This window comes from Belonocnema kinseyi, chromosome 6, assembly GCF_010883055.1.
Source record: "Belonocnema kinseyi isolate 2016_QV_RU_SX_M_011 chromosome 6, B_treatae_v1, whole genome shotgun sequence".
Lineage (NCBI taxonomy): Eukaryota > Metazoa > Arthropoda > Insecta > Hymenoptera > Cynipidae > Belonocnema > Belonocnema kinseyi.
This window is the reverse complement of record NC_046662.1, coordinates 136,479,627-136,491,396: the sequence shown is the minus strand read 5'-3', so window position 1 is coordinate 136,491,396 and position 11,770 is coordinate 136,479,627. Positions and strand designations below refer to the sequence as shown.

The 11,770-nt window shown below is 35.7% G+C and overlaps 1 protein-coding gene across 3 annotated transcripts in view; it reads left to right on the top strand.

The window, feature by feature from the left end:
• Positions 1-11,770, top strand: part of LOC117174994 (neuroligin-4, X-linked) — a 450,915-nt gene that overhangs the window by 278,108 nt on the left and 161,037 nt on the right. For all 3 annotated transcript variants that reach the window (XM_033364481.1, XM_033364480.1, XM_033364482.1), the window contains 4 exons: positions 525-834; positions 1,418-1,625; positions 8,197-8,451; positions 8,648-8,799. In XM_033364481.1, the coding sequence (XP_033220372.1) occupies positions 525-834; positions 1,418-1,625; positions 8,197-8,451; positions 8,648-8,799 (925 nt within the window). The remainder of the gene's footprint in view (positions 1-524; positions 835-1,417; positions 1,626-8,196; positions 8,452-8,647; positions 8,800-11,770) is intronic.

The window sequence follows — 11,770 nt, the reverse complement described above, 5'->3', positions numbered from 1 at the left end:
GGAGCTCTTCTTAATATTTTGACACCAAAATCATGTCGATACACCTTACCGACTGCGAGTAAAGCCACCCACGCTTTAACTTGACAGACTGTACATATCTGAACTATAGTGAGGCATGACCAAAATTCCGATTTCGTTGTTCACATCATCGTTATTTATATCCGGATGTAGTTCTAGTGGCTCCTGCACTTGATGTTAATTATCCCTAGCACATATGCCTTCTACTTTAATCAAGTATTCGTTTTCCATATCATCCAAGGGGAGTTCATCAATAGGAACAAGTTTTTTTTCTCAATACAAGCGTCTCAATTTATTTCTCTGACTGCCGCCACATATATCTGTATTATCTACTTGCGTATTCAGTACCTGCAAATATGCTTTGAAAAAAATTCATATTTTAATAGGACCTTCCATATTTATCGACCTGCGAATATTTTAAAGAGTAAGAATGTGTAATGCCATTTCATGTACATATTAGGATCAGTAATTATTTATAATGACAGTTCATGTTTAATATTTTGCAGGTCTTTTTAAAAGAACTATCTTATTATCCGGCAGTGCTCTTTCTTCTTGGGCTGTCGTTGAGGATCCTGTGTCCTACGCTGTAAAACTAGCTAAGTTGACCAACTGCTCCATTCCTAAAGACATTCTCAATGATAACGAGCTTATAGTTGACTGTCTTAGAGAAACTGACCTGGAAGAGCTGCTCCAGATACATATTGAAGCACCAACCTTTTTAAGTGCCTTTGGACCAAGCGTTGATGGGGTTGTAATAAAAACAGACTTCCAAAAAGATCTTTTATCTTATTTAGATCAAGAATTTCAAGGATTCGGGTAAGCCCACATACAACTAAGTGTAGGCAAGGATTATTACTTTTTTTGTGTCAACTAACTTTTAATTTAGTGTGGTTCTTGGTGCTACTTGTGAGTGCGCTTCTGTTCATTAAATCTGTACCCTTTAAACTTGGATAAAGCATTGATATCCTATGCGATACTTCGAAATAGCTGGCATTAATGAACAGTAGTGCACATAACATTTTCTGAAGGTCCACAGCGTAGAAACATTTTACCGAGATTACTCGAAACTTTAAAATGTGATTGTTATGTCAGCATGTTACGGAACACTCTATGACCAGTTAGGTAGCATATACGAATTTATTGAAATTTTAAGTATAATAGAAAACTTTGTATTTAAGACTGATCTTAGCAACATCAAAGATTCATAGAGTAAGCTAAAAATTTATGTAATTTCAGGAATTTATGGGGCTTGCACTTTTGTTATGCAAGCAGTTTGTCCTGAAAATTAAAATCGCATAAAGGAATAATTCAATTTTTGCAAGTGTATGGAAGTTTTATACAGCGACGAGCATGAAATTGCTTGTGTGTTTCATATATATAAATATTTTTTTTAATATAGGCAACGTTCAAGGAAATCTGAACATGGGACCCCTATTACGAGCAATAATAAATATGATTTGCTCTTCGGCGTCATGACTAGTGAAGCACTTTGGACATTTTCTGATAAAGACGTACACCAAGGTTTTGAAGGTGATAGGAGGGATCGGATTATTAGGACGTATGTCAGAAATGCCTACACTTATCATCTGACTGAAATATTTTATACGGTGAGGTATTATTTACATATCCCTAAGACATTCTATTGAATACGTTTGGCATGCTCTTGGGGCTCAGCCGTTTTAGGAGTATCGTACGATAAGATTATTCTTCCAAACAAAGATAGTGTTAAAATAATTTATGCCTGAAACCCTCAAATTCCCTTCCTGCGTAAGCCCCTGATCGCATTTATTTTTTCTAAAACTTATAAAACACCCTCCTGTGTATGCCTCTGTTTGCATGCCTATTTTATTCACCCCTTAATCGCATTTATATTTTCTGAAACCCCTATTACGCTTCTGATCACATTAATATTATTTCAAAAGACTAAACTAATGTAACAGTTACACATGTTGTAATGGGTATAATACGGAGGTACTTTTAATTACTTGTGTAGTCTATATATGTACATAGATTCAGCGACCCACTGCAAAAAATAATTTGTGCTGATTTTAGCGAATCAAGATGTTTAAATTCGCGTCAATTCTGCTTTCTGATCCGTTGAAACAAATGCAGCTAGTGTGAATTGAATGTGTGTCAATTCGCCTTCATTCGTGGTACAGGTCATTAAAAAAAATGTATAAGAATTGCATGACTCGAGATGCGAACCGGCGATCCCAAGTCCAGAAGGTGACCAATGAGCTACTGGATTCTTTAAGATTTATTTAGAATAGATTCTATATGTCCAGCACGGTGATTATAATTTAAAAATTGGATTGAATATGCTAGTTTTAACTGCATTAGCGCTGGTGAATTGGAGCGGACTTGAAATCTTGCAAATTAAAATGAATTGACGGATAGCGAAAATTATTTCTGTTGTCGCATTCAAATTAAATAGGTCTCCTAAAAATTTTCTGCTGAAATTGGGCGAATGGGAATTCTGAAGACCATATTACTTTTCAGGAATTTCCACGAATTTACAAGCAGCTCCAATTCAAAATTGTAACAAAGCAAGATTTACGGGGGCTCCAAGCGATTTTTTCTAATTCGCCCCAATTAGGTTTTTCACTGGGTACCCAGCAGTATATACCATACATATACAAACATTTTTTCACAACTCATGCCCATGTAAAATGGTATATTGACGTGATATTCACATGATTTGTTTTGAAAGGTAATTTCAGTGTGATATGAATTACGCAAACGTGACATGGCCTTAATCCTCAGATTTATACGGAATGAGTGCTGCTCCTCTCCAAGTAATAGAGTTTAAATGTTAATACAAATATTTTTGCTATAAAAGCCTAAGTGATACATATGCCATTGTCTATAAGACGATATTATTAAGATGCAAAATTCAATGTTTTCAGGACCAACAACACCCGTAACAAAAACATCAATGCCTGAAAAGCTTTTAATTTTGTAACCGAAACATCGCGATGCTGTACATCTTTAAATAAAGAAAATTTGGATTCAGGCCAGACAGACTACCTAGGGTTTTTCATAATTTCAATAGTTCGATCGCCTCGTAACTTTCTCTACTTATAGATAAAAATTGGTTCTACTTCCTAAGTTCTTTTATTCAAAGTGCACAGTTGGGCGGAATCGCAAAAGCCGGCCTGGAATTTTTAGAATGAAGTTCTTAGTTTAGGGTTTTCAAGCATCCCAGTGGACACCGGAACATCCTAAAGACGCCCATAGGACGTCTTTAAATGTCCTGGGACATTCTGGGACATTGGCGTCTAAATATCAGGGTCGTTAGAAAGACAAATTTAGGACGTTCTAAAGACGTTCTATGTCTGGCCTAAAGTTGTCCCAAAGATGTCCGGAGGGCTGGTCCTAAAGACGGACCAAAAAGACCTATAAGAGACATGATTATTTTTTCACGTTAAAAAGTGAAAGACCTCCCTGTGGGCACCAGGACATCAAAAATACGTCCTAAAAACGTCTGTATATGTCCTACGACATTGGGGGTAAAATGTGAGCCAATAAAAAAAAGGCTTTATAAAAGCAACATTTTTTACTACGACTATTTTCATATCGTGCGTTGCTTGGCTTGAAATGTTGGTAGTCGTTTGTTTTTTGGAGGTTTGAAAGTACTATAACTCTAATAATTTTGCTTTTATCAAAACCGACCATGTCAGATTTTACACAAAACCAATACAATAATCTTGTCACTCCCATTTAAAGTTCGTGTAGGCACATCGTGATCCTCTATAACATTCTGAGTACATTCGTAGGTTGTCCTCAGGACATCCTTGAAAACATCCTGAGGATAACCTACGTACGTCATCAAAATTTTATAAAGGATCACGGTGTGCCTAAACGAACTTTAAATGGGTGTGACAAGATTATTGTATTAGTTTTGTGAAAAATTCAACATGGTCTGTTTTCATCAAATTTCCACGTTTTGAGACTCCCTGAGTCAGAAAAACTTATTTTTATGAAGGGGTCTGTACAGAATATATAAATATATATTTATATATGAATATATCATAATCAGGATATATGAATATCCGTACAGAAAATTATTGAATTTTGACTAAAGTGGTCTCAAAAATTTTCAAAATATGCTCATTTTTTGAATTTGTATCCAAAATAGTTGTCTAACGAACTTGACCTTCATTTTGGGATAGTAAAAGAATTTACCAAAGGAAATCCAATCAGTAAATTCTTTTAAAAGGTATCGTGTTAACAAAAAAACCATCCACGGACGGACAGACAGATACATTCGTAAAAACCTTTTTTTCGGATTCAGGGGGTCTCAAAACGTGGACATTCGACAAAAACAGTAATGGTGAGAACAGTAATGGTGAGAACAGTAATGGCGACTGTGCCGCCTGGCAGCAACGATCAACACTGATAAAATGTCGCTGTGCGACTAGGATGAGATGCGCTAACTAAAATTCGCCGGCATGCGCGCGTACCCTACCGATAGAAACGTCAGAGTATTCTCAGTGGAAAAAGCCTGGCCGGTTTGAGACTATTTTAAGGTTCGATTAGAATGATTGACCCTCTGAGATAGTCTAAGTGATTTAAGTCCTTTTAAAGGTCCTTTTAGTGGCCCTTTTAAGAGTGACGCAACGGTAATATAATGTTCCTTTTGTATCCGTCACGTACCGGGCGGGCTGAGTTTGTTTACAATAGTTGACCGTCGCTAACCCGACTCTCCTTTTTAACATTTTTCTTCAAATTATTAACACTTTGTTTTTAATTGATGATTTTTCTCATTGTACTTATTTATAATTATAACTTATATATTAATATACAATTTTCTAGTTGAATTGAAAAATGTTGTCTTTTTTGGCGCATCTCATTCCATTTACGAGAAACGTTATATTAATTCCAATTTTTAATATTTATAGAAAAAGTTAGATATCTGAAATCATCGAAACCCTCAGAGTCCGAATTATTATGTTTTAGGCTTTTAACTATGAATTAAAAAAAATCTATTTCTAAATTTTAATCCGAAAGCTTAACCAAGGACCCTTGAGTGTCGGCTGCTCTATTCATATAGCCTCTCTGTTATTTATGATCTAATTCTTATTTCAATTTCAGCCTCTCTGCTTGTTATTTATTATCGTATTTTTATTTCAATTTCGGGAAGGACATTTTAAAGCCTTTCAAAGATTTAAATGAGCTACCTGGACCTTCAAATATATCTACCTGAGTGCCTGCTAAAAATTTCTCAGAGCTTCTCAGAGCCTTGAGAATCTTTAGCATACCATATACTCTGAGATTTCTATCGGTAAGGCAGTCCTCAAAAGTACTTCATTAAAGAAATTTGATTTTTTAATTTAGCAGAATTTCCTTATTCGAATCGTAATGTATCCTGTATATTAAAGTTTTTCAGGTAATCCTAGTAAGGGACTTATCTTTGTCCTAAAAAATACTATAAAAAATACCATATTTATTGTTTTCAATTAGGTTTATCCATTTCAGTAGCGTATAACTGTCCACTATCTTTAGTTAGTACCCTTAAAAATATTTAGTAATAATAAGAAATTGCTAATTATGCAGCGGTGATTGAAATATTATTATTTATATTATTATTATTATTTTATTATTAATATTATAATTACATTAAGGGTCCATTATTATGGTTCGGATCAGCCGTCAATATAAATCGTTTGTTTACATAGGAAGGACGTTAGGAAATAAGTAAATCTACTCGCACCGCGACCGAATCGTTAGGTAGAGTAGTGCATGGGTATAAGCGTCAAACGGTTTTTGTAAAAGTACTCTCCTTGCAGTGAATCGTATTGTGTCCTTCTCTCTTTCCTTCTCTCGAGTTCTCACGTCTGTCTAACTAACTGAAATGGGCAAAGGAATTTTCATGCTAGCTTATATTTTAATAATACTTGCGTTGCACATGTCTTCCTGGAGTGTTGATTTTAATTTTGAATAGGTTGCACACAAACTTTAATTATGTACCAGGACGGCTTGTAACAACCCCACCCTGATTTTTCAATTCTTCATTCACATAAGAGCCTTAGTCATTATATCAAACAGTAATATAATTTTAGATTTAATCCTAGCTACTTCTGTGTAGAGGTTCGAAAGTAGTATAGAACATTTTATACATCAGTGTAGAAAGAATTTTTATTTTGTTTTATATTGCACTTCCAATATTGAAATTGTGCACTTTTGCATTTTTAACATTTGGTGGTATTTTCTTTCTGTTTTTTTATAGGGCTTATTCACAATCACTAATCACTTCACATGAGTTGAGGCGCATGCACCTGTGAGTGTATTTTGGGAAGGGACATCTCTGATACTTTTGATGTATTGGTTACTTCATCAGCAGCCTGATGGATGCTTTTCTTGGAGGGGGTCTGATTTGAATTCATGTTAGTGGCTCTTGGAGCCATCTTTAATAATTCTAACATATTTACGTGGTGTTGTCCGAAGGTTATCTTCTTCGAAATTTTGAGTTTTTCGTTTAATGTCACTAATACTGGACCTCTAAGGTCACTTCTTTCTAATACAAGCGGCACAGGCTGATATTACTATTAAGATATGAATGTGATATAAATGGGGTATTAATTACAGGATTGATAATTCAATAGCATAATTCAATATACAATATACAAGGTAACTTCTTCTGTTGATGATCTTATAAAAATTAATTCCGTTATGTTGATCTTCTTGTTATAGTGTCCAGCAGTAGGTGATAGTTTTTTTTTGGTCTAAATGTAGAGTTAGCTTATTAATGAACTTTGTATAATGTCAGTTGACCGAAAGACTGTTTAAAATTTCGGATTTCGTTTTCAATGTACGGCCTCAAGTTAGTTGGGGTATTCACGATTCCTATAACGGAATTTTTATTTATGTTTGCATTGGGATGATTTATTCTGCTGACTGCTCTCTGTCGAGAAAGTAAATCCATCCCGCTAATTCTTTGTGTTAATCTAATATGGGTTGCTTTGGTGTGAAATTTCGATATAGCAGATTTTAAACGTATTTTGTATTATAATGAGCAGCAGCTCAATTTTGTAAGTTTTAGTGGACAGCGTCTTTTGGATGATAAGATCTCTCTGGTACAGATGATATTGCTGATTGTACTTACACCCGGAAAATTGATCTTCAATCACTAGGATCTAGGTTTTTTGAGATTCATCTATGGCGATATATCTATAATTAGAATTTATATCTACCCGGCCATATATAGTTTAAAATATTTCTGGAGGTAAGAGTTTTCAATGAAAATAGTAGAGTGGATAATCTGTTTTGTCGAGAAGTGGTATATCCAGTATGAACCTTTAAGATCCATTCCTCACCATGATCGCCGATGCTGATAATTGTGCCAATAACTTATATACTGACTTATGGTCCTCGAATAGGAAACATGACTTTGGGAGCATGACCATGTATTTCTCGATATACAAACTCCAGTTGCTTAGTGGTTAACATAGATTGATCCAGATGTCACCTTTAAGCATAAAGTATGGCATCTAGGAGTTGATCGGCTGATCTTCTGTCGCCATCTAATCCGGCTCCCATTATTCTTATCAGTTGATTTAAATTATTTGTGTAGTTTATTTGTGGTGTACATCGTCTAATTTGCTCGAATGTCACTGCAGTATTGGTTTAATCAGGTGTAAACTGATTGAACTGTCTTTCTTCGTCTTCTTCTCTGCGATGTATATACTTAAAACATGGGCTTCTTGTCCAATAAGGTAAGATACATTCTTTTACGCATCATTTACCTCGTTAATTTTTGCGTTTAATAGTTTATTATGATCATAAGTGACAAGTCCTGCAACATGTCCGATTAGTCCTCCCAGCATTTCTAGCATCGGAGATTCTCTCGGTTATCTGACGTTCGTCGGTAGGTCTTGTGAATGAAGGTTTGCGGTTCTACGTTCCAGGTTTTCCTTCCATCTCAAGTCTAATCTCTTTAAGTTAAAGTTTCTTTCATTTGCAATAAATTGCAAATGAATACATTGCAATTTTTTTCATTGTCACAGATTTGAAATTTCGAATAAAGAAAAAAAGAGAACACAGCCAGCCAGTTTATAAAGATATTTATTTTTTTAGAATCTGCAATCTTGGAACTTATCATTCATATTTCCTAAATCACTCTATAGTTAACATGTAAACTTAGTTTCCCACATTAATTTCCTTCTTTTATTTTTCCAGATAGTGAATGAGTACACTGATTGGGAACGAACCGTACAACATCCTGTCAACATTAGGGATTCTTGCGTACAAGCTCTTAGTGATGCTCAGTACGTAGCTCCTTTAGTACAAACTGGAGACCTTTTCACTTTAAGGCATACACGTAAAATTAGCACTCCCCACATGGTCAAATTCACGGAAAACGAAAGAGAACCCATACCAAAAACTTATTTTTACGTTTTTGATTATCAGACAAAAGATGGAGATTATCCGCAAGTAAGTGGATTATTTTTTAAATAATTTTATTTAATCCACATAGCATCGACCTCGCCAAAAAACAGATTTATACATCCTGGAATTGTTTTTTTGACAAAATATAAAAAAATTGTCCTACTAAGCTAGTTTGAAGTTAAGTCACAGTTCCACAGACAAAACAATACCTTTATAAACTAAATGAATATATTTATTTTAGAGAATGGGTGCTGTACATGGCGAAGAACTATCATTTATATTTGGTGCACCCCTTGTTGATGGCATGGGTCACTTTCCCAGAAATTATACCAGAGCAGAAGTTGCTTTATCGGAGAGTATTGTGCAATACTTTGCTAACTTCATTAGAAGTGGGTAAGTAATCCTAGTAAAAATGTATATTATAAGCAAATAGAAACCTAATAGAATGTAGTTTCTATTAGGTCCTATTACTTTCAAAAGTGGGGGCTGTTCCTGGATTATATTTGGTTTCTATTCGCATGCTGGTCGTGTATTATTGTAAAAAATAGTTAAGACTGTGTGGATTGCGCTGCACAACACAAACGAGAGCAAAGCAGAACAGTTCACTGGTAAATTAGTTTTCTTATTTAACCTACGTTTCTCAAATAACAATATCCTTAATTATGCATTTTAAGATTTTACAATTTTTAATGAATTTTTGAGGCTATACTTCCGAAAAGATAATCCAAGAAAATTGACTTGATATTTTTAGAGAAAAATATTTAAGAACACCACTAGGAAGAGTGGTTTCTTAAGTATTGGAAAAGGGGTTGGAATGAGTGGTGTGAGGGTGTGTGGGCCACTAAAAGTGCACAAAACTAGGACGCGTGGCTTTTTTGTGTTGGAAAAGGGGTTCGACGTGATTGGGTGTGCTTCACATCCACTCACGCCGACAAACTTTCCCAACGACTAAAATAGGACCACGCGGCCTAATCTTAGGCAAGTGGTGGTCATTTTTTTTTTTTCTTTTCAAGGTCCATTCTGTACAACAAAAAATGTCTCATGTCATTCTTGTGGTTCTACTTGCAAAATAATAATTTTAGAAGAAAGTTGTACCTGCGAAGAATATGTATTTCGACAAGACCTACTAATTTTGCGAACAAAATTTTTTCAAAAATTAATATTTATCGTGATTTTGAAGAACAAAAATTAATTTAAAAAAAAGTAAAAATTATTCATAAGTAAATATTCTTGGGTGACCTTTCCGGAAGTATGGCCTTTTTGAAACCGAAAAAAATGGAAACATTATGTTTGTATATGTTTCGACACGAGCTGCGTATGTATTATGAATAAATCAAGTTTTGTTTGACTCAGTTTTTCTGTAATAGGGTCAGAAAGATTACAGAAATGGACTCAAAATCTGAATACTGTCGACCTTAAGATATCTGATATCTGGCACTTCGGATCCTTGAAATAGCAATCAATTTGCTGCCAGGCAGCTTTGTAGGTGGCAAAATATGTGTCAGTGCATAATTTCAATTCTATTGATCCCTTAATATTTTGTCATTATTTAGTTTAAAATTTCTATTTTTATTTTCAGTTTACCTTGTGTTACCGTATATGTATTTGCATTATCTAATTAACTGCTTATTGATAATTGTAACCATATTCACCAGAAACCCTCTGGTACATAGACCTTCTACCCGCAACCCGAGGATGCATTCGGTGTCGTTACCATAGGACCTTTGGTTTGATTACAGATGGATCAACACCGGAGTATATATATCGAGGCGTCCTAACGATAGGGTGCCAACGCACGCGACATGACTTGACGGTACTTAACCAAAAATAAAAACAATAAAAAACTAACCAAAAAGTTAGCACTAGAAAGTCTTGCTCGCCTAATTGAACAAGATGAGGCTAGAAGTTGGCCAAAACTAAAAGGTGCACACTCGCTTCATCAAATCATGAAAGTTCTATCTCGGGCGAGCAAAGCATGAAGGTTGCCACTTCTCGCGTTTAGTTTATAAGCGAGAAGTGGCACCTTCGTGTTTTGCTCGCCCGAGATAGCACTTTAATGTTTTGATGGAGCGAGCAAGCATCTTCTAGTTTTGGCCAACTTCTAGCTTCATCTTGTTCAATTCCGCGATCTAAAACTTTCTATTGCTTACTTCTTGGTTAGCTTTTTATTGTGTCTATTCTTGGTTAAGTATCATCTTGTCAATCACGCGCGTTGGCATCCTATCGTTTGGACGCCTCGATATAATAAAAATTTGTCATAAGGACAACCGCAGGGTTTCGCCGGGAGCCGTTGCTAATTTGAAAAGTTGCACTCACTCCCAGTGAAATCGCGGTAAAATTTCAGCCACAACCACGTCTCACGACCGTGAGATAGGTGGTTACAGTCTGTAACGGAATCAATTCGACAATACGGCAAAAGTTATGTGCATCCTGAGAACACGGAGTGATCCAAGGACTACCACCTTCTGCATTTTTCCCGCAAGTATTTTAGCATATTGTTGACACGCAGAAATGCTTTTCAGGCTATTAACGAGTGAAAGCTTGGCACTTCCAAGAGCGTCGATGATAAGGAAGATTAGCTTAACAGAATATTCCAGGCACAATCGTTGCAACTCCCTTATAAGTTCTCTGTACCTCTCTTTCTTTTCATTCTCCTTGGCTTTGATGTTTTTGTCAGCTGGTGCCGACAATTCGATAACGAACATGGCTCACTTCTCGAAGTCAAGAAGAACCATGTCTGGCCTCGAGTATGCAACAGAAACAACTGCCGAGAATATAAAGTTCCAGTATATGCGGCACTTCCCATTCTCGACAATTAAACGATTTCCCTAGGAGCATTTAGAGGAGCGATATTAACCTTAATGCCGTAAGCTTAACAAAGATGGTAATAAAAAAGTATTATTGCCGCATTGTGCCTTTGGATGAGGGTCGTTCTCGCATGAGTTAAACAACTAAATATTATATGAGGTAAATGCTCGGGGCGTGCATGGCACGTCCTGCAGCTATCATCGGCAATGTCTTGGCTCAAAATATAGCGACAGTATGTTAAGGTGAAAATGACACCGTCTTGGCATGCCCAAATGAAACCCTCCGTACCAGACTTCCATCCGCGTAATGTAAGGAAAGCAAACGTTATCTCGCACGACACTGACTGATTCTCCAAATTTCTGTGAAAATGCCGTGCATCCTCTTATCAAGGAGCTGTTCACAAAACTTTTTCTCTTGTGCTTTCTTAATCCGGGCTTTCAGGAGTGAATACTCGAGTTACGAGGGTAGTTCAATAAGTCCTTAGAATGAAGTATAAAAACAATTTTTTTGGGTAAATTTTTTTTTATTTTTCAACATAATCTCCTTGGAGCTCTAT